This window comes from Arachis ipaensis, chromosome B1, assembly GCF_059453495.1.
Source record: "Arachis ipaensis isolate K30076 ecotype BB chromosome B1, ASM5945349v1, whole genome shotgun sequence".
NCBI classification, from domain to species: Eukaryota; Viridiplantae; Streptophyta; class Magnoliopsida; order Fabales; family Fabaceae; genus Arachis; species Arachis ipaensis.
Window position 1 is genome coordinate 147,651,378 of NC_142436.1, and position 27,388 is coordinate 147,678,765.

At 31.3% G+C, this 27,388-nt stretch overlaps 1 protein-coding gene across 1 annotated transcript; it reads left to right on the forward strand.

Moving 5' to 3' along the window:
• Positions 1-14,919: 14,919 nt before the first annotated feature.
• Positions 14,920-19,324, forward strand: LOC107639766 (uncharacterized). Its single transcript, XM_016343368.3, has 6 exons — positions 14,920-15,387; positions 16,082-16,194; positions 17,430-18,011; positions 18,094-18,409; positions 18,521-18,687; positions 19,046-19,324. The coding sequence occupies exons 3-5, from the start codon at positions 17,431-17,433 to the stop codon at positions 18,647-18,649; spliced, it is 1,026 nt and encodes a 341-aa protein (XP_016198854.1). The 5' UTR covers positions 14,920-15,387; positions 16,082-16,194; position 17,430; the 3' UTR covers positions 18,650-18,687; positions 19,046-19,324.
• Positions 19,325-27,388: the final 8,064 nt, after the last annotated feature.

Here is a 27,388-nt window from a genome sequence, read left to right on the forward strand (position 1 = left end):
ATAATGATAATATTATTATATAGTATTATATAAACTTTCTAATATTAATTAGTATAGAAAATGGGAAAATTATTCCTTATGGCAATCATTCTTAGTGGAATAGTGTGTCCCTTATATAGTATTGATAATTGTTGCTTAATTTAAAGTAATTATATGTTGGTATCTTAAATTTATTTTTAATAATGACCTAAATAGATAAATCTAATTGAATTAAATGATTATATAAAATATTTTATATTATTAATATACTAAAATTAAATTCATTTTTCGGTACAGAATTTTATAGGTAAATTTTATACAAAATTAAGTTTTTTTTTTTTAATTTTTTTATTTATTTTATCTATGTTACTTTATTTAATTTTAAGTAGCGTTATATTTACAATTACCACCAGTATGATATTTTATAAAATATGAAAATCAATTTTTTTTATAATTTAAATATCAATTTTTGAATAGAAGAACTTAACAGACTCAGAGAGAGAGAGAGAGAGAGAATTAGTAATGGGGACAAAAATATAATAAAATTTAGGTATAGAAATTTTTTTTGCTTCCCACGATATTCAAAAGTTAAGGACTAATCCGTCATGAATTTGAATTCCATTTAAGAATCTACAATTGGCCGGCAACAAGTTGCTATACATACGAGACAGTATTCGAACCCTCAATACTTATTTAAGCAGACGACTAAGTTGATCACTTGATCAATCTAAATTGATTTAGATATATTCAAAATTTAAAATTAGAACTATCTAATACATATTGATAAGAACTAGAAATATACACACAATTATTATTATAATATTTAAAATAATAAAAATATAATTTCATACACATAGTATAATATTTAAAATAACAAAAAAATATTTATAAGGACCTTTTTTTATTTTTAACATGATTAAATATTATTTTTTTATATATATTTTTAAACAATTATTTTACTTAATTATCAAATCTACTTGTTATAATTTTTATAGTATAAATAAATTTTTTAACCAAAATAATTACAGTATATTAATACATAGATAATATATTTTTTTATCTTAAACAATTTTTAAAAAATTACTAATAATTTAAGTTGTATTTAATTAGAAAACTAAGTTTTAATTTAATTATTAATTAATTAACTAATATAATATAATTAATTATCACTAATTTTTGAGTGTATTTATTTATTTTTCATACTAAATCAAATTTAACAATATAATTATTATTATGTATTAAGTTTAACAAAATATTTTTTAACATAAAATACAAAAGAACTATTTATATTTTATTTTGAGACAAATATAATATAATAAGTGGTATATATCACTACAAGAAAAACACCCATTCAGGTACACTTGAAAAGTGTAGCCAAAAATGAAAAAAAAAAAATGATGCCTTAGGCTACGGCTATGCTTTTTGGGTTACGGCTACGCTTTTTCTAAAGAATATCAACGAAATGTCTTCATTTTAACACCAAAATATTCAACTTAATGATGTGATGGTACTAAGAATTTATTTCATGAAGAAATGAGTTGCATATTTACAAATTTTAATAGGAAAAAATAAGTAGATAACGCATTGACATTAAGCTGAACAAGTCCAAAAATTCGAAAGAGAATGAACAGTGTTATTTACGTATAAGAAGAAGTCAACGATGACGATGACAATGACCTGACGATGATGGAGAAGAAAGAGGAGGAAGAGGAGGAGAAAAAGTAAAGAAAGGAATAAATTAAATGAAAAAAGAAGAAAACGGAGGAGGTGGTAATCACAAGGACAATAAGAAAAGAGAAAGATTAGGAAAAAGAAGAAGGACAAAAAGAAGAAGTAGCAAGAGTATGTAAGTGAGATGAAGAAGAACCACCATGAAAAAAGTGCATTCACAGTAAGTGGCGCGTGATGTGAAAAACGATTATAACAACTTAATTGAACTTGGGTATGTAATTCACTTGGAATTGATTGTAGAGCATTATTATTTAGTATATGAGAAAGTATAAGGAACTAATGGAGTATATGTACAATGTGTACAATGGGGTTTAGGGATGTTCGATTCAGTAGGATATCATATGTTTATTATCCTTGGTATTGGATGGTTATTATGGATAGTATGGATATATTGTGTTTGAGAAATTAGTAGTATTTTATCCTGGATGTTCATTTTTTAACTCATACTAGTGTATGTTCCCGTACCTTGTACGGGATAATACATAAAATTATATTAAAAATTTTATTAAAAAAATTAAATAATATATATAGTAATTATTATTATAAATATTTTATAAAGTTATAATTAAAATCAAACTCTCAAAATTTTTAATATTAAAATATTAAAAATAATTAGTATTTGTCTTAATCAATTTGAGTTTGTTAAGTGATCATCTCACTCGTCCGCTTAAACAACTATTGGGAGTTAGAATCTCGCCTTGTGTATATAGCAATCCATTGACTAGCGATAAACCCTTAATAAATGGAGTATCAATACGTGGTTAGACTTGGCAAGAGTTTTCGAATACGCAGGTACCTGACCCGTCCATACTCGGATGAAAATGGTAATTACTTGACTCGAGTCGGGACAGATTTTACTCAAGACAGGGTATGGTCGGGTTTAGGGTGTACCCGCCCCAAATATATACATATAAATACTTTTTAGGAATTAAGATTTGTCAAACATTACACATGATTCATAGCTTCAGTCTATACTCTATAGCCATGCAAGATAAACTCAATCATCCTCACCTAAAATCTTCTTCTTCTCGACTTCTTCACAAAAAAACTGCATAACTCCTGTCATGTTGTTGCTGAATCCATCGTTGCTTACCTATTCACAACTTCCATCTTCCTTCACAGCCAGAAATGGACCCACATTTAATATAGTGGCGGCATTTGCCCCCACAAATTTTTTTTAAAAAAAATAATATTTATATACATATCTACCACTTATTATATTATATTTGTCTCAAAATAAAATATAAATAGTTCTTTTGTATTTTATGTTAAAAAATATTTTGTTAAATTTAACACATAATAATAATTACATTGTTAAATTTGATTTAGTATGAAAAATAAATAAATACACTCAAAAATTAGTGATAATTAATTATATTATATTAGTTAATTAATTAATAATTAAATTAAAACTTAGTTTTCTAATTAAATACAACTTAAATTATTAGTGATTTTTTAAAAATTGTTTAAGATAAAAAATATATTATCTATGTATTAATATATTGTAATTATTTTGGTTAAAAAATTTATTTACACTATAAAAATTATAATAAGTAGATTTGACAATTAAGTAAAATAATTGTTTAAAAATATATATAAAAAATAATATTTAATCATGTTAAGAATAAAAAAGGTCCTTATAAATATTTTTTTTTGTTATTTTAAATATTATACTATGTGTATGAAATTATATTTCTATTATTTTAAATATTATAATAATGATTATGTATATATTTCTAGTTCTTATTAATATGTATTAGATAGTTCTAATTTTAAATTTTGAATATATCTAAACTAATTTAGATTGATCAAGTGATCAACTTAGTCGTCCGCTTAAATAAGTATTGAGGGTTCGAATTCTGTCTCTTATGTATAGCAACTCGTTGCCGGCCAATTGTAGATTCTTAAATGGAATTCAAATTCATGACGGATTAGTCCTTAACTTGTTGAATATCGTGGGAAGCAAAAAAAAATATCTATACCTAAATTTTATTATATTTTTGTCCCCATTACTAAACTTTTCTGGGTCTGTCACTGTTCACAGCTTATGTCATCATCGCTGCTCATCCCGTTACCGTCGTTGTTGAGCCCGTCGCCACCATTCTCCTGCCGAGTTTCGTTTCTCTAGGTAAATTTCCCCCATCTCTCTCTATATATCTCTCTCTCTCTCTGTGTGAGTCTGTTAAGTTCTTCTCTTCTTCTTCCACAAACTCATCACTTAGTCGCCTTCGCTATGAACCCGGACGTTGCCGTTGTAGTTTCATCTAAGTCTGTCACCGAATAAAATAGAATTTTTATTCAAGTTAAAAATAGACATGCATGAGATCATTTTTGCATGTAATTTCTGAATTTTCTCATCTAAATTTGATCTATGTGGTTGAGTATTTTAGTATGGGATCATCGTAGTTTTGTTGTGGCACTAATGTGATAAAAGTTTCGGTAATTTCATAACTAATATATCAGATAGACCAGATTATTAAAGTAATAAGAGAAATAACATTCAGATTTATGAGTAAAATTTATAAGAGGTTATCTCAGGAAAATATATATTTATAACTCAAGTAGAAGATTGTTAGAAAATTATTATTTCTTAATATATTTATGGATAATACATATATTAATTATAATTGTAAATTAAGTAATTTCACATTAAATGACTTATATAACGGTGATCTCATTTATTGTCATAAATGTTAAATTAAATAAGTCATTATTACTTTTGATTTGGATAAATGAGATTAAAATCATAGATACTATTTTATTTGAGTTTTAGGGTTTAATGAGTGTCACACTCAAATATAAATAATGACTTTAAAATTTTGGTCTCCAACACATCAAACTCACCTTCGTAGCTCTTTTCCCACAGTAAAATTGTGATTCAGACCTATAAAAAATACAGAAGGTCTCTTAATTATATTTTTTAATGATTTAACATGGATGATCTTGAGGTTGAGAAATCCTAAAATTTTCAGCTAAAATAAAAATTTTATTCAATCAAATGATAATAAATAATTTCATTGAATTAAATTATATTAATGTCATCATTGGATGATAAAGAATGCTAGAAAAATAAATAAATAATATTTTAAGAGTATAGAAATATTAAATTGTCATTTCAATTTACTTTTTTAATGAACGATAATAAATATCTTAAATTAATTAATTTTTTTACAAAATTTATACACCTAAAACTATTTTATTTTTTCAAAAATCTTTTGAAAATACAATGGTTCAATGAGAGGTTGACTATTGAGAATTGAATATAATATTTTTAAATTCGTATTTTTAATAAAAAAATGTACTTAGTTCTATCCATCCTAAATAATTCTATATTCACTGTTACTTATCTATCTAAATAATCTTAATATAATATTTAATATGATTAGTTTTAATTAAATAATCAAATAAATTGAATATAAATATGTCTAATCTAATAGTATAAAAAATAGTAGACATATTATATATATATATATATATATATATATATATATATATATATATATATTGGGAATAAAACATCACTTTAAAATGAGATTATTATTATTATTAATGACATATAAATATTAAAATTATATTAATACATTAATAGAAATACATTATTATAATAAAAAGTTGCAAGAATTAAAATAACTGAAATTTATTAACTTTAATTAGTTAAATTAGCATAAAATAAGAAAGAGATGATTAATCAGATTAAATAAATTAAAAAAAATATTACTGAACAAAGTAAATATCACAATAATTATATTACTAATTGAAAAATAATCTATTTAATCAATTCAAATTTTTATTGAAAATAGAGAACTAAAGATTATCAATGAATAAAAATAAATAGGATATAATACATTAAAGAATAATTTTGGTAGTATAAATAATAAAATTAAATTATTATATACAATTTTTACTTTTTACCTTATTATGATTGAAGTTAACATTAATGGTAAAAAACTAATTTTAAATAGTCCCAATTTGTATTTTACAACATAATTAAAGCATAATTCATAATTTTTTATTTTATGATTAATCAATATTTTTTAAATTTTTTGGTTAAGTCTTCTGTGTTTTATGATTGGTAAATTTTTTTTACAAAACATAAATTTATTATGAGTTATTACAATCATAATTAATTAAAAAAATCAAGAAAAAATTATAAAAAATCAAATAAAAGATAAAAAATAGAGTAAATAATTATTTTGAAACTAAAAATTTGTTAATTGTGCTAGAAATTCTAAAAATTTATATCTTATTATATAATCAATTTTGTTACTCACTTTAACCTTATTATTCATTTATTGTATCTAAAAAGTATATAATGTCACACTTTATTTTTAAAAAGATGAAACTCTTCAAATACACAGTATAATATATAATTTAAGAACAATAAAATAAAAATATCTAGAATTTTATAATAGTATTTAAAATTTTCAATGACGATAATACAAAGAGTTTAAAACGACCAAATGAATTCAATAGTTATTCTTTACACTTCTTATTTAAATTTGAATCTTAAAAGTTACTTTTATCTTTTTTTCTAATATAAATTATTTTTGACAAAAAATAGAGAAATAAATTGATTAGACCAAAAAAATATCCGATCAAAAAATTATTATAAGGAGATTTATAATTAGAGAAGAAAAGAATAAAAGTATTAATAATAATTAAGAAAAAGAAACAAGCTTGTATTAAAGAATGTTAGAAAAGAAATAATAAAGTTCATATTAATAATAATAATGCTGAGGAATGATGTTGCTGCTTTGCTTTAGGCTTCTAACCTTCGTCTTTGGCCATCTTTTTTTCTGTTCTTTGCTTCTTTTTTTTTTTTTAATTATCAAGTCATAAAAAAATAAAGAACAATTCAAGAAAACAAAAGCAGTAAGATCAATAGTAACTATACAAATCAAAATACATAGGAGAAAAACAAACTATTATATGATAGAATTAACATGAGTATATTTCATCATTAAATAAACAAAGTTAATGCACAACAAAATTACATGTAAAGAGAAAAAAAAAAAGAAAAAAGAGTTAAAATATCCAAAGTGATAAAAATATTATTTTATAGAAGACTATAAAATAATGAACTTCTAACTAAATTAAACTTTACTTATTATTATTAGAAAGGGTAAGAGAGAGCAGTAGAGAAAAGGTTTTTGTGTATTCAAGTTGTGTAAAATGATATAATATAGAAGGGTATTTATAGGTGCTAAGAGAATCGAAATAATAAAGACGTAATATCCTATAATAAATATTTAGATATGTTAAATAATGCTAATTGATCTAATTGATCCTAATTATACTCTAACAATTATATTCAATTAATTGATATACATAATATTAAATTGCGTGATACTTAAATATCTCAATTAGTTGATATAATTAATCCACCTTAATAAATTGTATTTAATGAGTTAAAAGAAATAAATCATGAAACATTCTAAGAAACATGCCACGTCAACTTTATCATTAAGTGCAAAAATTTGATTTTTATATAATAGAATAAATAGAATAGATAGATATCTCATTATTGGTTATTTTAACTTATCTATTATATATATTTTTTATATTTACCACTCAATATATTAAAATACAATTTATATATCTAGATAAGAATTACATAGATATTTAATTAAAAGAGTATTTAATTTTTTAAAATATAATAACAGTTTTAATTTCTTTGCTTTTTCTTTTTACATTTTGTGTGTGTGTTTTTTTAAATAAAAGACAAGTCTATAGCAAAAATAGGAAGAGATTGTAGTATTTATTGAAGAGGAAAAAAATAAATATAATTAAAATTCATACATTTAAAATGTGTTTGAACTTTGAAAAATGAGATGAGACATGAGAACCCACAAATACTTGGCTTCAATGAATCTGTTTACACCATTCAACTCAGTGTTCTTTAGCTTTCTATTTTCTTCTCTTCTATTTCATATGAATTTATCAGTGCCAAACATGCATCACATAGAATATTTTTTAACTCCATCCTAATCCATATATTATTTTTGCTAAACAAAATATAAAAGAAAAAAAAGACAGTAAATAAATTAAAGTTATTATTATTTAAAGAGACAGTAAATATATTAGTATTTTTGTATTTTAAATTAATTAAGATCTAAATGAAAGATAACATTAATTTAAAAAATTTAAATTAAAATTAACTCAAACATTGATATTTAAATTATAAAAAAATTAATTTTCATATTTTATAAAATATTATACTCGTGGTAATTGTAAATATGACGCTACTTAAAATTAAATAAAGTAACACAGATAAAACAAATAAAAAAATAAAAAATAACTTAATCTTGTATAAAATTTACCTATAAAATTCTGTATCGAAAAATGAATTTAATTTTAGTATATTAATAATATAAAATATTTTATATAATCATTCAATTCAATTAGATTTATCTATTTAGGTCATTATTAAAAAATAAATTTAAGATACCAACATACAATTACTTTAAATTAAGCAACAATTATCAATACTATATAAGGGACACACTATTCCACTAAGAATAATTGCCATAAGGAATAATTTTCCAATTTTCTATACTAATATTAGAAAGTTTATATAATACTATATAATAATATTATCATTATCAATACTATATGATATCAAAACAAAAAAAATCACCTGCTAATATAATATTATCAATATTATATAAATCATCTTTGTATTTATTTTTCTGTGCGTATATAATATTTAACTAACACATTAAGACATATATAATATTTTGTTAATACATATATAATATAAAGTGATTTACAAATTATTATTAATTCGTATATAATATATAATTAAATTTAATGAATTCAATTAGAATAAATAATAAATTATTTATTTTATTTCAGACTTTATAAATAAATAAATTAATTAACTAATATAACAAATTACAATTAATGTAGTAAAATTAATTAAGTAATATATATTATAAATTATATTAATATTTAAATATCTAATCAAATCAATTAGCTGATATAATTAAGTCATGGTAATAAATTATATTGAATGAGTTAAAATAATTAAATCAGAAAATACTCTCCAGAGCATGCCACGTCAGCTCCATCATTAAGTGCAGACATCCGATTTTTATATAATAGAATAGATAGATAGAATAGATTGGGCCAAATAAACAGTTGTACACATTGTAGAGATACTCCATTGGCTCCCTAGTGGGATTCTTAGTATATATACTCTTATAAATTTAATTTTGATGCACTATCATTATAAAACAGTTTTACACGTGCATCTAATAACGTAATGTCACATCATGAAAAATAACTATTATTTTCATTAATCGCATGAATGGTTATCCAAAAAACAGGTGTGATTACACGACTGTATAAAATATTTTACACTATCAGTGCATCAAAATTAAACCCATACTCTTATATTTCTATGTCAAAAGTAAAAATATGGTATAACATTGAGTATTATAGTGAGCTAAATTAAATTATTGTATGTATGTGTTAAGTTGAGCAAAATTATCTTATTTAATTTAATATTTATAATATCTAAATAAAAAAATATAATTTTATGTATATAATATTTATAATTATATATTTATTATATTTAATATTATATATTTATTTAAACGATAATTAATAAATATAAATAAAAGTTAAAAGGGACAAGTTATGACTATCTTTAATCCTCAATTTTAGCACTAAATATTTTCGTATATAATTAAAAATGCATAAGATAAACTACAAAAGAAAAAAATGTAAGATAAATGAATGATCTCGTAAAAACATAAAACGAACAAATTTTATTTTGCATCTTACTAAATATTTGAATAAGACTTTTTAATTAAGAGTTCTTGCTTAAATGCATTTTATGTAAAAAAAAGGATAAACTTTTTAAATTATGAATAAATGCTTTTTAAAGATAAATAATATAACGGACACAAACAAGCTACGCACATTTTAAAAAATGCATAGTTAACAAATATACTTTTATTAGAATTAACTTAATTATAAAATAGTATAGAATATTACTCTCTTTTTTTCTTTCTTTTTTCTTTTTAATTTAGTTTGAAGAAATTGATAATTGTATTGGTTCAATGTTTAATATAAAATTTTGGTTTTGAAATCTGTGATTCTAAGTAAATTGCGGTATTCATTAACATAAATAACTGTCCTAATAATAGTATACTATGAACACATTAAAAAGTTAATATTTATGGCTAATTTTTTTTGTTATGGATTGAAGAATTGTGTAATCCATTGTTATGGATGGATTGCGTGTTTATTTTTATAGATATGAATTTTTTTTTTTTAAAGTGCAAATTAAAGGGTCGATTTTTGGGGTGAGAAGAAAACGGTGACTCTAATATTGGGTTTGAAGAATTCGAATTTTGAGCTATCACAAATTGGAGGCTATAATTTGTGTTGGGTGAAATTTTTTTATTTTGTACAAGTTGGTAAATTGGTTTTGTATTAAAAAAAAATTAAAAACCCAAATTGGTGAGTAGGTTTTGTGAATTAAAAGAAATTAAATTAAAAAAAAAAAACTCAAATTTAAATCTTCGATTTCTTTTCTAACCCTTCTTCTACATTCAGAAATTACACACAGAGTTCCAATAATGGTGAAAAACACCACTCTTGAGTCAATATGAAAATTAAAAAGCACATATACTTATAAGGGACATTTCTTTTTTTATATTGATTGGTGAATGTAATAAATAAATAAATTGAAGACAAATTGTAGGGACAAAGAATGACAAACTATTTTTATTATTTGAATTATTAGATGTACAACGAAATCAAACTATTCATATAAGTACATTACACTCATTTTAATGAATGATCGACTTTGGTGCGATAAGGTAGACGTTGGAGGAGCTCCCTCCGTTAATCTCTTTTGATGCTATAAAATATAATTATCAAACTCGACTCAACCCAATCAGTTCTACCAAAAACTCAATCACTCGGTCACTTGGCCGGGTTGAGCCACCTTCCTAACCGTCTAAAAATTGGATATGATAAAAACCAATTTAACCCGTCTAGTTTTTATCAAAACCAGTGACATAACTTGGACCGGGTCATGCTTAATGTTTGTTTTTTAAATTTCGAAATCAATGTCGTTTTTCTTCATCAAAACCCTTATGCCTTAAGCGTGTACTTCCTCTCATCACTGTCTCACTAAAACTCGAGTTCTCTCATTTCTCACTATGGCTCACTAGCTCTTGCACTAAAAGTTGTCGTTAGTCATCACCGTCTTGCATTCAATCGCGCACGTGCACCTTTCCTGTGCTTGTCATCACTGGTGGCAAAAGCAGCAGGTCCTAGGATTGATTGTCGTTGTCGCTCTCTCTCTTGTTACTGTCTCTCACTCAATCGCACCGCCTCCATTCACTCATAGTCACTAGCGACAGAAGCAGCAGGTTCTGGGGCTGGTCGTCATTGTCGTCTCCTTGCTTCGAGTCTTATCGTTAACTTCCTTCACGCAACCAAAAGCCGGTTTCCAATTTGGTGAGTTCCAACAAATTTTTCTGTTATTCCTTTTTCAGTTTTGTTGCTGTAATGCATGACTACACTTTGATTTTGTTATTGAAAATATCACTGAATTCGTATTTTGTTGCTAAAAATCATCACTGGTATGAATTTGTTACTGATTGAACCTTGAATAATTTGTTGCTTAAAATATCATGGTTCTAGAAATCGGGCCAGACTGGCCGGTCGGATCGGTCCAACCACAAACCGAACGTATTTGTAGTTTGACTCAAATGGAAAAATCGCAATTCTCAAAATCATGCGTGACCTGTAGAACCGGCTGGTTGGACGGAACCAAAACTCGGCCGGTTTTCCTAGAAACAGAAAAAGAATCGCGTCGCGTGACTTCTTTCCCCTTTTGTTCACTCAAATTCAAAAAAGGAACCCTGATCCCCCGAAAGAAATCAAAGAAAGAAACCCTGAAACCTAAGCTTCTCCAACACCGCCGCAAGGACTGTCGCCATCCGTCGGGCTCAAGCACCGCAGTCGTCGTTTAGTCGCCCGCTCTTCTTCCTCATTCGACAATCGCACCTTCTCAGCATCTCCTTCAACCCTCACTTCCTCAGCAAAGTAAAATCTTCTCTTCTGTCGTTCTGCTCCGTCTAGCCATCGCTGCGCCACTACCGCGTCACCGCCTTCGTCACATTTGGTCGAAGCCGCCGACCCCATTGCGCTCGTCTGTGCTCGTCTCGCGTGCCATGGAAGGTACTTTTTACTATGATTATTGTTTTAATTCATTTACGATGGTTAAATTGTTATTACTGTGATTATTCTTCTTCAATTATTGTTGTTATTACTGGGGTTTAGGATTCTTGATCATGTTTTTGTAACTCTGTTATGTTGTTGTTCTGTTGTCCTTATGTTTTTTACTGTCTATTCTTGATCTTGTTCCGTTGTTATTTTGCTAAATTGTTGGGTTACTTTGTTTTAATTTGCTAAATTGTCGGGTTGTTGTGTCAATTTGCTAATTATTGGGTTGTGTTTCAATTTTCTAGATAGAGATTGAGACTTAGATTAAGATTGAGACTTAGATTGTTCTTGTTTCTTGTTATTGGGTTGCTGAATTTTCTATTCAGGTTTTGTTCTTAATAATTTGCTGGATTGAGATTGAGATTGGGTTGTTGATAAGGGTGTTCAAAACCGATTTGGACTGAACTAAACCGACAGATCGAACCGAAATAATCGAAAACCGAACAAACAGAAAAAAATTTGTTTTGTTGTTTTTTACGGTTTGGTTCGATTTTCGGTTTTGACCATAAAAACCCTAACCTAACCGAACCAGTTTGGCAAAAACCCTAAAATTACTAACCCCATCCCCCGACCCCCCAAACGAATGAAACGAGTGCTGCTGCAGTGCTGCGCGAGTGTGCTGCGCGAGTGTGCGTCTAGTGCCCTAACCCCCAAATCCCCAATCCAAACCTAGCTTAGTAGCTCTCTCTTCTCCAAATCTCTCCCTCTGCGCGGCCCACGTTCTTGAGTCTCCACACCTGCGAGGCTACGACACCCATGTTCCTCCCAAGTCCCACCACCGCGAAGCCTTCCTCCGAATCCCAACGCCGAAGCCTTCCTCTTCGCGGACAGAGCAGAGATCCTCCTATGTCCCACCACTGCGAAGCCTTCCTCTTCAGGCCAGCACGCCACCCTCTGACCCAGCAGGCCAGCAACACGCCACCACCCATTGACTCAACAGGGCAGAGCACCACGCCAGTGAGACGCCACGAACCAGCAGCGTTTCTGGGTTCTAGCCACGATTATCAATTCAACCCAGCACCTGCCAGTCTCCCACAACACAGTAGCCACCGGTTGGCCCTCTTCTAGTGCTCTTCCTCCTTCCCATCCACTTGACTTCAGGTTTGATTTTCTCTCCTTCTATGTATCTAAAGCTAATTAGACATATTGAGTTTATAATTATGAAATAGTTAGGGTTTGATTTTGTTAATTATAATTTTTGTGATTCTGAGTTGCTGGATTTGTTTAGGGTTTTGTTAGTTTCTTGTTAATAACTTTGATTCTGTGTTTCTGAGTTGCTGGGTTCAAATTTGCTTGTTTTGCTTAGTTCAAATTCTAATACAAGAAAATGGAACATTTGTAACAAAAATTTTGTATCAAATTTAAAATTGTTACAAAAAAGATTTTTTTGTAATAAAAATTGGTGATTGTTACAAAAAAAACTATGTTTTGTAACAACATTATAAGTTGTTACAAAACATTCAAATTTTTTGTAACAATCTATTTTTTTGTTACAAATTATGTTATTTTTTGTAATGTGCTGGTGTATTGTTACAAAATATTACAAAATATTATAATATTTTGTAACAAAAAGTAAAGTAGTTGCAAAAATTCGAAATATTTTGTAACAAAATATCTTTTTGTTTAAAAAACTCAAATTATTTTGTAACAAAAAATTAATTTGTCACAACATTTAGAAAAATTCTCCACATACAAGTATTTTTCCATACAAGTCATACAAGTTATTTATTTCTTCTTCTTTTTCTTCTCCTTCTTCTTCTTTTTCCGTGCCTCCTCCTTTTCTTCTTCTTCTTCGTTTTTGAAGTGTTTCATCTTCATCGTCGTGTTTCTCCTCGTTCTTCTTGACTGCACGTTTTTCATCTTCTTCCTCTTCATCTTCTGTACCTTCTTCTTCTTCTTGCTGCACGTTTTTCTTCCTCTTCCTCTTCTTCTTCTTCTTCTTCTTTTATTTCGTTTCTTGCCTTCTCTTTCTCCTTCTTCATTTACGTGCTTTTCTCTCTGTTTTCTTTTTTCGTTATTCTCGATTTCCATTATTTTTTGACATCAAGCTCTGAAATCGTTTTTGAAGAAGAAGAAGCAGCAGAAGATGAGGAGGAGAAAGAGAAAGAGTTCTGAATTATGCATAAGGTGTACTTCAACGAATTTTGGGTGTATTTCTTAAATTCTTTGGGTGTATTTTCGTAACCGTTTGGGTATATTTCTGTAATCCTTTGGGTGTATTTCTGTAATTATCTGGGTGTATTTCTGAAGTTCCATTATCTTCAAAACTATTTCAAAGCTTGATTTCAGAAACCATGAAAATCGAAAAAAAACGAAGCAAGAATACCAGTGATAAACGCAGATAAAACAACGAATGAAAAGGCAAAGAGAGAACGCATGAAGGAGATCAAATTTGGCAAGAAACTCGTTTTCACGGAGGAAGAAGAAGAAGAGTAGGAGAAGAAGAAGGAGAAGAAGAAGGAAGAGGAGGAGGAGAAGGAGGAACACATGAAAATCGTATATGGGTCAGGGTGCTTTTTTGTTAAGTTTCTCCCAACTTCTATGACTTGTAAACCAAATGACTTGTATGTGTAGCACTCCTCTAATTAACATTGTTTGTAACAAGTTATTTTTGTGTCACAAAATATATATTTTATATTTTTTTTCAAAATGTTAAATACTTTTAGAATAAAAAAATTGTTTATATATTTTTTTAAAATAATTTTATTTTGTTTCAAAAATTAAAATTTTTTTCATATAATTCTTTTAAAATATATTTTACATATTATTTTTTACATATTCATTAATTTTAATTAATAATCAGACTTTTAAAGTAAGTAAAAACTAATTTGTGAAATTTAAATTTTTTTTTATTAATTTATAAATATAAATAACAATAATTAAATATATCTCAAAAAAAAAAAAATTAAAAAACTAAAGGCAAATCTGTAAAAACCAATAGGTGAAAGACTGAAAGTAAATGTAAAGTTGTAAAAAAACCCTAAGTTCCTACCCCTCACTCAGCCTCACTCAGTCACTCTCAACCCTCATCGCGCCGTCTACTCTATCTGCGAGGGAAAATGCAGCTTCAGCCGGAAGAAGAATCACCGGCGTAGCCCCTGGGAAACGTCTGCCTCGTCGTCGTGGCCTCTGCAAGCACCGTCTCCTCCCGCGTCGAGTCGTGTGCGGCGGCGTCGTGGTCCTCGTTCGTTCCGTCGCAAGCGCCTCCAGTCGCTCCTCGCATCTGCTTCGTCTGCGCCACTGCTCACCTCCGTCTCTGTCGTCCCCTTGTTGGTTCACTCCTCTGCTGGCTCTGCTCTGTTCGTGCCGAAGCTCTGCTCGTGCGGTCACCTCTCCTCGCCGGTGGCCTGCCTCTTCGACGGTGGAACGGCCCCAACCCGTCGCTGACGGCTGACTTTGGTTCTGCTTCTGACATTCTGCAGTGTAGAGGTGAGTTTTTTTTATATAAAGTTATTCTATATTAATTTTGTAGACTTCATATTTGCTGTCTTTTTGTTCTTTTTCCTTTCTTGAGGCTTGTATACTAGCTTGATAATCAAATGATGAAGATTTAATAACAGGGTCTTCTTCTGGTGTTGTGTAGCACTCTTTAATTTCCTTTTGATTCTGCTTATGTTGTGACTGAAAATATTAGTTTTATATCTGGGTGAAAATGTTAGTGTTATTAGCTTTTGCTTTCTTTCTTAGTGATTTCTATTCTGTTTTTTTTTATTTATTTATTTATTTTTTTATTTTTGTGTTTGTGAATTGAGTAAAGTAGGTAACTACATTATCCTTATTAACTATGTTGTTAGTTGATTATCTTAGCTAAAATATTGAACCTTGATTCTGCTGATGATGTGGTTGAAAATATCAGTGTTATATCTGGTAGATAATCTTATTTTAGCTTATTAGGAGAGTTGATATTTGATTCTAATTTTTGTTTTTGTGTTCTATTATTTTGATTCTAGTTTTTGCTTTCTTTTTCAGTGATTTTGATTCAGTTTTTTTTTTTTATTTTTTTTTTTTATATTTTTGTGTTTGTGAATTGAGTAAAGTAGGTAACTAGGTGATCCTTAGTAACATAGAAATATTGATTAAATTTTGTTATTAATTTTGTGTATTTTACATTGCATTGATTTAGGATAGTTTATGCTGCTCTGCTCATCCGGCATTGTCCTTTGCCGCTGCTGGTCTGATTCGGCTGTCCTTCTTATCCTGCTGGTCTGGTCTGGTCCAATTACTTCTCTGCTAAAGGTAACTTCAGTTTATTTGAGTGTTGTTAAATATGTTGTTAGTTGATAATCTTAGCTGAAATATTGAACCTTGATTCTGCTGATATTGTAGTTGAAAATACTAGTGTTATATCTGGCTTCTGGTTACCACTTTAGTAACAGCTTCTGGCTTCTGCTGATATTGAAGATAAAAAATTGTTACCACTTTAGTAACGGCTTCTGGTTTTTTGTATCAGAAAAAATTGTTACAAAATATCATATTGAATTGTAACAGTTCCATTTTTCGTTACAAAACTTTTTGTAACGGGATTTACTGCAACGGCCCCTTTTTTTGTTACAAAAAACTTTTGTTTCAAAATTTCGACGTTTTGTAACAATTTTTTTTTTGTTACAAATACGGCTTTTTCTTGTAGTATGATTCTCTGATTCTGTGATTCTGATTATGTTATTCTGAATTGAGTTTTGGTTTTCTGCACTTATTTTGCTTGTTTTGAAATTTTGTTAATAATACTGTTGAGTTACTATGTAATTTCACTAATTTTTGTTCAATAATCATTGATTCATTGTTGCTGTTTGTTGGTATTGTTTACTTTATTGTTGGTATTCTTGTTTGTTGATTCATTGTTGCTCTTGCTCAGCACTATTTTGGTTTTTTCTTCTTCCTTCTTTGAATAAGTTTCACTTCTATTTCTATTCTGCTGTCTGATTTTGTTGAGCCTCTGCTTTTACTTGGACTTTCCAACACCATTTCTTGTTGCTTTCCATTTGATTCAAATTTGTGGCTTTCTTGTTACTTAGGGTTCACTGCTGCTATTATTGATTATTGATGAGGTAATTCTGAATTGAATAGATGTCTTTATTAATCAAATCAGAAAATTTTGTAGATGTCTTTATTCTTTATCATGTTGAGTGTTTACTCTTAAAATTTATTTTAATTAGATGGTTCTAGATGATGGATTAAGTATGTATGTATGTATGTATCAATGGGATTTTCTATTCAAGTCTTAACGTTAATATGCTGATTTTCTATTCAAGTCTTAACGTTTAATTTGTTTCAACTGGGATTAGTATCAATGGAGAATTATAATTGTTAGGTTATTACTGTGATTCTCCTCCTGGTTTAGGATTCTTGATCATGTTCTTGTTGATTATGTTATGTTGTTCTGTTGTCCTTATTTTTTTTGGGTAAATTATATTTTTTGTCGATAATGTTTTCGAAATTGATCTTAACGCTTAATTTGTTTTGACTGGGATTAGTATGGAGAACAATAATTTGTATATGAACAAGTTTGAAGTCAAAAGAGTAGAAAATGGCAGAGTTATCATCTCAAATGCAGTATTGCACAGTAGCGGAAAAAGTGTCAAAATTCTGGAAGTTTCAAGTGATGATAGAGAAGAAGTTGAGAGGCAGAAACGTTGTTTTCAGACTTCCTTGGCACTCTCATCGAAACTTTTTTTACAAGGACTTTTTTGTTTTCCCGAGAATAATGGAAAGAGATGGGTTTTTATTTATGAGAATTATGACATTGATTTAGCAAATGCTTGGGCTCGCAATTGGGACGAATTCAGGGTTTATCTCAAACAATTTTTACTAGCTCTGTCAAGTTTATACGAAGAAAAGAACATGCGTCATGGGAAAATAAGCCCGTATAATTTTGTAATAAATGGGGACAGAGGAGGACTCGTTACCGGAGTCGAGGGAAATCCTTTTCCTAATTTCATGAGCAAAGATGCCGTTGTTAGGGACGAGATGTGGGATCTACGTAACATTTTATTTTCTTCGCTGAATCTCGGTGCATCTTCAAAAGAACTCGATATGTTCTTAGATTTTTTACCATGGTGAGTGAATCTATTCTTTAATTAGTATATGGTTTTTATTTAAATTTCGTATATATTTTATGATTTATTACTATTATTTCAGGTGTGGATCATGGAAGCAGGTGTTTTGTCATCCGTTTTTCTTAGATTTTCAACACAGATGTTATTATTTTCTTTTGGCCAACCAATATTTAAATGACTATTTAAGAAAATCTAAGCATGCCATCCGTCTGGGAGACGCAATTAAAATGGAACTTCAGAACCATCAGATATATATGAAAAACTGGAAAGTTGGAGTGAACAGAGTGAACTATCCGGCAATGATACACATTTTGAATGATCCAAATACAAATTATGGTTATGGTTCTAATGAGTTTCTTCGATTTGCAAGAAACTGTGTAGCTCACCTATACATTGTGGTAAATTATTTCTTTTATGTTTATACTTTTGAATTTAATTTAGCTATAGTATTTTGATATTTTCACACAAATAAATATTATCTAAATATTATTATATTTTTTTTCTAACAGACTAATGGTGGGATGTGTCAACAAGCTGAAACTTTGGTGAGAAGGATTGAGGATTCCTATCCTGCTTTTTTATGTGCAGTACATCGTGTGTTTGTGGCGGCGACAATTTATATTTTTGATATGCCTTAATGGCTGAATCTTGATTGCCTCTGCGTGCACTAATTCAGGTATTATCTCGAACTTGGTATGATGGTGTTTTTTTTTTTGAAATATTGGTATGATGATGTTCTTTAAGCCTAAACAATTGTTCTCCTAGATATTGGCATCTTAATTCATGTTTACCATTTGATATTGAAATAATGCGATGGTTTATGTATTGTCTTGTCTCACAAATTAACATCAGCAGTAGTAACAGAGTAATTTTTGTTGGAGACAAAAACTGAAAAATCCACTGTTGGGTTGTCCTAGTTGCGGACATCTTAATTATAACATCATTAATCTTCCTTCCACATTTGAATTATTTATTGCTTGTGGTGAGTTTCTTTTGTTTTTTTTTTCAATCTTAAGCTTATAAATCTAATGCAGCAAAAGAGGCCGTTGGAGCAGAAGATACCCCTTTGGGAGGTTGGTTCATTCTTACAAAGGAGGACTTTTTTTTTGGATAAAATGCTTGGTACTTATCTCTCAACTATAAGTATGCAGGAGGATGTCCCATGTGAGTTTAGGGCTTTGTTAGCAAACTTAGTGTTTATATGAAAATTTACTGTGTATGAAAGTAACTCTGTAAACAGCTATTTACTAAGCTCTCTAGATTTTGCAAAGGCTCAATTTTCAAAGCTTAATATATATTACTTATGAAACTGATCTCAACATCTGATTGGGTTCAAAACCCGTTTTACTAAGTTCATCCATACAAACAAAGATGTTTCATGTGTGCGCTCTTGGTGGAGCAGATAATACCAACAGCACATGCACTAGAGTGGTTAATTTTTTTTAAGAAATGCCGGCATATTATTTGGCAACTATTTTAGAATGATCTGTCCACCCCTCCTATATCGGTGGAGCTAAAAAGGGAATGATGTATGTTAGTCTAGCTATAATTCGATGATAATTTATGGTGGTATCATACTGTCTCCCTTTCTTATCATTTTTATGTTAGAGTTGTGTCTAGTTGGGAATTGTCTAGCTATTCTATTTTGTAGTATTATCATAATTTTTGTGGGTTTTGGGCAGATAGGAGATACCTCTTTAAACCTAGTCTTTCCTTGTCTTTATCATTGCAGATTCAATCCTGGGTTTGTCTTTCTCTTGGGACTTCCATTTCTTTCATAACCTTAATGATAGGGAATCCTTTCAACTTTTGGCTCTCTTAGGTTTCTAACGGCTGACAATAGGATATTGTCTCTTGATTCCTCTGGAAGTTTTAGCTGTAAATCTCCCAATTTTTAAAATGAATTCAAATTGAAGAAAAAATTGTGAAGAAAGAAGTGTGAGTAAAATGATCATGATAGTATTTCATTAAGCAGCAGCAATTGTCATAGGAAATAGTTGACAACAGGAAAGTTTATGCAATAAACTGAAATCAAAGATGCATCCAGTCCTGAAATACAAAAGGATACCAAATTGACAAGAACTTTTCGGAGACAGGCTTTGAGAAACCATGTACATACACACTACGATGCGCAACACAAGTACATCAAGTAAAATTTGCATTCCAAATAGAAAATTAGATAATAACTATATACCTTAATGACATATCAAACCGGTCTTAAATTGTAAAACATAAACACCTAGTCCCTCAGTGATAGGTTCCAAATTTTGGGACAATGAGTATGCATGCTCACATACTGTAAATAGAATAAGATTCCATTAGAACAATTGTTAGAAACCTTAAGAGCTTCAATAACCGAATTAAAGCATATATTGGCACTCCCAAGCCACAATATCTTAATTCAAATAACATATACATTTTTAAATTAGCACACAATTATACGTTGATTTTAACCAATTTAAATTGTGAGCTAAATCACAGGCGAAGTTCGAATTAGCAACAAAGAACTCAATATTAACATCAATTTCATTTTATTGAGTAATTCTTTAATACTTCTTGTCTATATTGTTGATAACTTGATATATAGTTCAATGATGAATATGTAACTCTCCTTTTTAGGAAACTTAACATCGTACGTATATACTATAGTCGGCCAATGACTTTTACAGTTTTACTGTATCATGTTGAACATATAACAAAGACAATACACATAATTTTATAATAACTTTTATATCCAATGTTAGCCAAAGTAAGTGAATAAATTAATCATCTGAAATAGCAACTATAAAGCTTAAAATAAGCCATTAACCAGAACCAAGTAGGCAATTTAAACAAAATCTTATTCAGAACCAAAAAGATTAAACAAACTAATAGACCTACCAAATGTTCTCAAAGTTCCAACAAACAACAAATTATTTATTCTAATTTCTTTACTTGGCTTTGTAGATTCAACTGGTAGAAAGTTATGATGTTGGCTATTCACGAGAAAGAAAAATAGCATAACCAAAAGAAAATTATAATAGTATTCTACACTTTCTATCTGTTCCTCCAAAATTAACAAAAATTAAAATTAAATTATACAACAAAAAAGAACAAAAGTGTGATGAAGGCAATGTCTAAGGAAAATTAAACTCAAAAAGAAAGAAAAATTCAGCATGCTTCATTTGATAGAGTAATCCATAGATCAAAAATGGAATGATCCAACAAAAAATGTAGTATCTTGGTGCGGCGATGGACTTCTGCGCTTGAGATGGTGCAACGGAGCAGCGCAAAGCAGAGCAGAGGAAAGCTTCAGGCAAGCAAAGTGCAGTATACGATGGACTTCGTCTTTCGCAGCTGCAACAGAATCGAACCATGCACAACTGGGAGGAGATGGTGAGCAGCTCTGGCAAAGGAGAGGAAGCAGAAGAGCCTGGCGTTGCTGTCTTTGTCGGATCCAACAGAAACGCTGCTAATTGGAGCTCGGAGAAAAAGGCTATGAGTGTTGTCACGGCCTTGGACGAACTCCAACGCTACCGTGGTGGCACTCGGACTTAGAAGCTTTGGTGGAAAGAACACTTTATTACTCAAGTGTTTGTTACAAATGACTCCCACACCCAAACTCTAACTCTCACCTTCTATTTATAGCCATCCACCTCCTTAATGGATGGTTATGATTAAATCTAATCAACGGTCTAGATTAATCATCCAGAACCTTCATTACAAATATCTATCCTACCACAACTTTATAAATACTTTTAGATTATTCCATACTATTCTTCATACTTCTATATACATCCACACTCTTCTAGATTACTCTATGATCTTCCAGAGTCTTCTAGAACCTTCTAGGATATTTCGGGACCTTCTAGGATATTCTAGAACATTCTGAAACCATCTAGAGCATTCTCAAACACTCTAGAAAACTATACAAACACCATTAAATCTAACCTTCTAAAATTTACCATGATATTCTCCCCCACCTAATGCGTAGACGTCCTTGTCGCATTCTGTTCATGATAGCGCTCTAGGTATTTTTGGAATTGCCACAGATCTGCAGAGATTCCCAGCTAGCTTCAGTTATCAGGAGTCCTTTCCTCTTGATCAAGTATTGGATACTTGGTGGTACTCCTCTTCATCAAACGACGTGATTAGTTAGGATTTCTTCGATTTCTTTATCAAAGGATCTAATCACCACAGGTGGAGCACGACTCGAGTCACCTTTAGTCGGTTCATCTTTATCTTCATGATATGGTTTAAGCATACTCATATGGAAGATTGGGTGGATCCTCATAGAGGGAGGGAGTTGTACTTTGTACGCAACCTTCCCAACACGTGCAATGATCTCAAATGACCATTCGTATTTGCGGATTAAGCCCTTATGAACCTTGCGAAAGGATTTGAATTGTTGTGGAAGAAGTTTAATCATTACCTTGTCTCCCACGTGATAGCTTGCATGCCTCCTCTTCTTATCTACCCATTTCTTCATCCTCTTTGCAGCTTTGTCGAGGTGAGAACGAGTGACATCTGCTTGTTCTACCCATGACTTAATCATATGATAAGCTCTAGGGATCTTCCCAAAGTAAGAGGAAGAAAGAGAGTGTGGTGTAAGCGACTGTTGTCAGTCACAATCTCAAACGAACTTTTCCCTCTGGACTCGCTCCTTTGTAGATTGTATGAGAATTGAGCAATGTCCAGAAGATTTGTCCAGTCCTTCTGATTAGTGCTTACAAAATGATTCAAGTAACATTCGAGTATGGTATTCACTCTCTCAGTCTGCCCATCGGTTTGAGGATGGAAGCTTGTTGAGAAATGAAGCTCCGACCCAAGGAGTTTGAACAACTCTGTCCATAGTCGTCTTGTGAAGCGTGGATCTCGATCAGTAATAATGCTCTTAGGCAATCCCTAGTACTTCACCACATTCTTGAAGAATAGTCGTGCTGCTTCCTCTGCAGTGTAGTAAGTAGTGGCAGGTATAAAGGTAGCATACTTTGAAAATCGATCCACTACCACGAGAATATATCCAAACCCCTCGGACTTCGGTAAGGCAGAGATGAAATCTAGAGAGACACTTTTCCACGGTCGCTCTGATGGAGGTAGAGGTTCCAACAACCCACTTGGTGTCTTGTTTTCAATCTTATCTTGTTGGCACACAAGACAAGTATTCACATAGCTCTCCACTTTATCTCTCATTTGAGGCCAATAATAGAAAGATTCAATAAGTGCCAAAGTCCTTCATTGGCCTTGATGACTAGCCCATTTATGTCGTGGCGTTCCTTCAGTAGCATTCTCCTTAGATTTTCCCACTTAGGGACATATAGTCTTCTCTCTTTGGTGTAGAGAAGGTCGTCTTCTAGCCAAAATAGTTTGATCTTATCTTCTCTAGCTAATTCCACCAATTTCTTGGCTGATGGATCTTGATGCAACCCTTCCTTGATGGTATGCCAAATATCTCCTTCGACCATGAAAATGGCTGCCAACTCAGCCTTGTGGCTCAGCGCATCTGCTACCACATTAGTCTTTCCAGGCTTGTATTCAAATTTGAAATCAGACTCAGCTAAAAAATCTTTCCACCTAGCTTGTTTGAGGCTTAACTTCTCTTGAGTTTGGAAGTAGCTTGTAGCCACATTGTCTGTCTTGACGATGAAGTGTGAACCAAGCAAGTAATGATGCCAAGTTCTTAGACAATGCACCACCGCGGTCATCTCCTTCTCTTGGACAGTGTATCACCTCTCTGTATCATTCAACTTGCGACTCTCAAAGGCAATATGATGTCTTTCTTGCATCAGAATCCCTCCAATAGCATAATCAGAAGCATCAGTGTGGATTTCAAACACCTTCGAGTAGTCGGGTAGTGCTAGTACTGGTCCTTCTGTGGTAGCAACCTTCAACTCATCAAAGGCTTTTTGACATTCCTTTGACCATTCTTAAGAGTTATTCTTCTTGAGGAGATCAGTTAATGATGCAGCCTTGGCAGAGTATCCATTGATAAACCTCCGATAGTAATTAGCCAACCCAAGGCATGACCTTAATTTAGATACCTTGTTTGGCGGCTCCCATTCTTTGATAGCCTTCACCTTTCCTTGATCCATGCAGAGAGTTCCATATTTATTGATGTGTCCCAAGAAGTGGACTTTGTCCCTTGCAAAGAAATACTTTTCCTTCTTCACATATAGGTTATTCTCTCGCAAGATCTTAAACACGGTTCATAAGTATTCTACATGTTCTTCCAAGGTATTGCTATAGACAACAATGTCATCCAAGTAGACCACTACAAACCGATCAAGATAACGACGAAAGATATCATTCATCAAGGTACAAAAGGTTACAGAAGAATTGGTTAAGCCAAATGGTATCACCAATCATTCATACGATCCATACCTCGTGACACACGTGGTCTTAGGCTCATCATCATTGGCAATCCCCACTTGGTGATATCCTGACCTTAAATCCAGCTTTGAGAATCACTTAGCTCTATCAAGTTGATCAAACAAAGCGGATATCAAAGGAATAGGCTCACCCCAAGCTCATCCTAAACACTCCCCAAGTGGGCTCCAGAAGTGGATTTTTAGCACTATGATGAGGGAAAATTAGAAGTTCCGCCCAAACTAACCAGCAAGTGCACCGGATCGCATCAAGTAGTAATAACTCACTTAGAGTGAGGTCGATCCCATAGGGATTGATGGATCAAGGAATTTTAGTGAAGTGATTAGTCTAGTTAAGCGAAATATTGAGAAGAGTTTGGTGAAAATTGATTAACAGAATGTAAATTGCAGAGAATGGTAAATTGTTGAAAGTAAATTGGTAGAAACTTAAATGGCAAAAAACTTAAATTGCATGAAAAATAAATTGCAGGAAATGTAAAGGGCTTTGGGTGCAGGGAAATTAAAGAGGCAGTAAACCAAAGTACTCAAAGTGATCTCAAGGACAATTAATAGAAAGAAAAATTCATCAGGGATTGGAGGTATCATAATCCATCATGAATCAAATAAATCTCAACTTCTTTCTCAATCATATGAATAGATCTACGGCGAATTGAAATTGATTGGATCCGAATTCCTTGCCAATCCAATCTCTCTAATCACAATCAATCTTGCCAATTCCTTGATCTAATTGTCATGAGAAGAGGTTAAGCATTTTCTCTCATCCATAAGCCACATAGACTCTCTAGATCTCAATTCCTCCCGAATGGTGTTGATCAAGAGAATTGTGAGAAACAGAGCTTCAGTTCTAATTTCCTTGATTCCCCTTCCGAGGCTCACATGGAAATTCACAGATTTAAACCCTATTCCGGAGTGAATGAATATCAATCAAAACAGAAGTTATTTTTTAGCTATCTAGATGAATTGAGAAGAAGATGTTCACTTAATCATGTGAATTAAAATAGAGCTCCTCCCCCTAATGAATTGGGGTTCAGTGGATCATAGCTCAAAGAACAAGTGCAGAGAAACTAAATTGGCAGAAAGTAAATTGGTAGAGAGGCAAAGATGCAGGGAATTTAAATTGCATAGAAATTAAACTCAGCTCAAGCAAACTCAAATGTAAAATTTCAAAAGAGAAGTGTAAAAAAATGGAAATTGCATAAACCAAACTGAATTCAAGTACAACTGAAATTTAAAAGTGCAGAAAAGAAAAAGAAATTCTAAGCTAAGCTCTCTACCAGAGCCCTCTATCCTACTCCTACTCTTACTACCCAAGCCCCCTTAATTCTACCAGAGAGCCTCCTATTTATACTCTCCTTCTCTTCTTCAATTGGGTCTGTATTGTACTTGGATGTGGGCCTTGGCCTTGTTGAAGCAAGCAAGAATGAGTCTCAGTGATGTTGAAGAGGGGCAACTGACAATTCACGCTTTTGATCTGCATGGGTGCTAAATTTTATGGATGCTGATGTCAACATTGGCCTTAACTTTTGCAAAAAAATGTTGAGTCAAACGTTTGGCTTGAAAAAGGATTTTCAAAGGAGTGAGAGTTGCCGCCAACATTTGACTCAAGGTGTACCTACATTTTTCCATCGACGCATGCGCGTCGCCCACGCGTACGCGTTGATTCAGCTTTTTGCGAGTGTGCGTCGCTCACCCGTTTGCGTGTCTGGCCAAAATCTGCATCCACGCGTACGCGTCGATGCGAATTTCCAAATCCAAATCTGGGATGCTCGTCGCGGACGTTGGAGGTAGCGTTTGATCACCAACGTTCCCTCTAACGTTGGCTTGTTCACGTGTACGCGTGACCCACGCGTACGCGTGAATGGTCAATTTCGCCATTTCACGGGTGCCCGTAGCTCATGCTTACGCGTGGATTTAAAATCTTTCCACTTTTACGCGTACGCGCCATCGACGCATACGCGTCACCCAAAATCTTTTAGCTCCAAAAATGAACATTATCGCAAGCGTTGGAGGTAACGTTAGTTCACCTACGTTCCCTACAACATTGGCACCCAAATTTTACATATAGTGTTGCCAGCAAGCCTTGGAACGTCACTTTGTCCTCATATCAACATTGCCAATTTCATGCCCATTATAGATTATTATATATGGTTGGAAAGCTCTTAATGTCAGCTTTCTAACCCAAGTAAAACCATCTCAATTGGACATCTGCAACTCAAGTTATGCTCCTTTGAAGTGGACAGGGTCGCTGGCGTTGGTGTGCAACATTTGAGGCAACGTTGGCACACCAACGTTGGTAACAACGCCAGATTCGGAATCTCAAACTTATTGTACTTCCCATACTATTATATATTGTTGGAAAGCTCTGAATGTCTACTTTCCAATACGGTTGGAAGCGCATCATTTGGAGCTCCATAGCTCGATTTATATTCCATGGAAGGTGAAGAGGTCAGCTGGCCTCATTACAGGTTGAAACTATGTTCATTTTTGCACTTTTGGAGCAACTTATCTCCCTAAAATTTAGTGTCCACCATGCAGTGTTATATATTCTTGGAAAGCTCTAGATTCCTACTTTTTAATGCCTTTGAAATCACCTCATTTGGAGCTTTGTATCTCAAGTTATTCTTCTTTGAAGAAGGCACAGTCAGGCTGTCAAGAGCAACGTTTGAGGCAACGTTGGTGAGCCAACTTTGGCCACCAATGTTGCTTGCTCTGCTTCTTCTCTGCCCTTCCTTTGCTTCTTTTTACCTATCATCAACCAAAAAAAAATGCATCAAATTATTTCCGTAATCACCAGATTTTGCATCATTCATATCATTAACTAAATCTTGAAAAAAATCTCATGAAAATGCATAAAATTAACAATGTTTGATTGAATCAAGACAAGCATGAATTTCTCATCCAAACACTTACTTTTTGCCTAAGAAATGCATGAAAACCAAGTAAAATAGATGAAAAAGGCTTGTGAAACTAGTCTAAGATGACTTATCATCACAACACCAAACTTAAATCTTG

Bases quoted from the DNA above. Each gene is read 5' to 3' on its own strand.
- LOC107639766 (XM_016343368.3), top strand. From the start codon at position 17,431: ATGGAGAACAATAATTTGTATATGAACAAGTTTGAAGTCAAAAGAGTA. The intron at 18,012-18,093 runs GTGAGTGAATCT...CTATTATTTCAG, and splicing joins TTCTTAGATTTTTTACCATG to GTGTGGATCATGGAAGCAGG. The intron at 18,410-18,520 runs GTAAATTATTTC...TTTTTCTAACAG, and splicing joins TAGCTCACCTATACATTGTG to ACTAATGGTGGGATGTGTCA.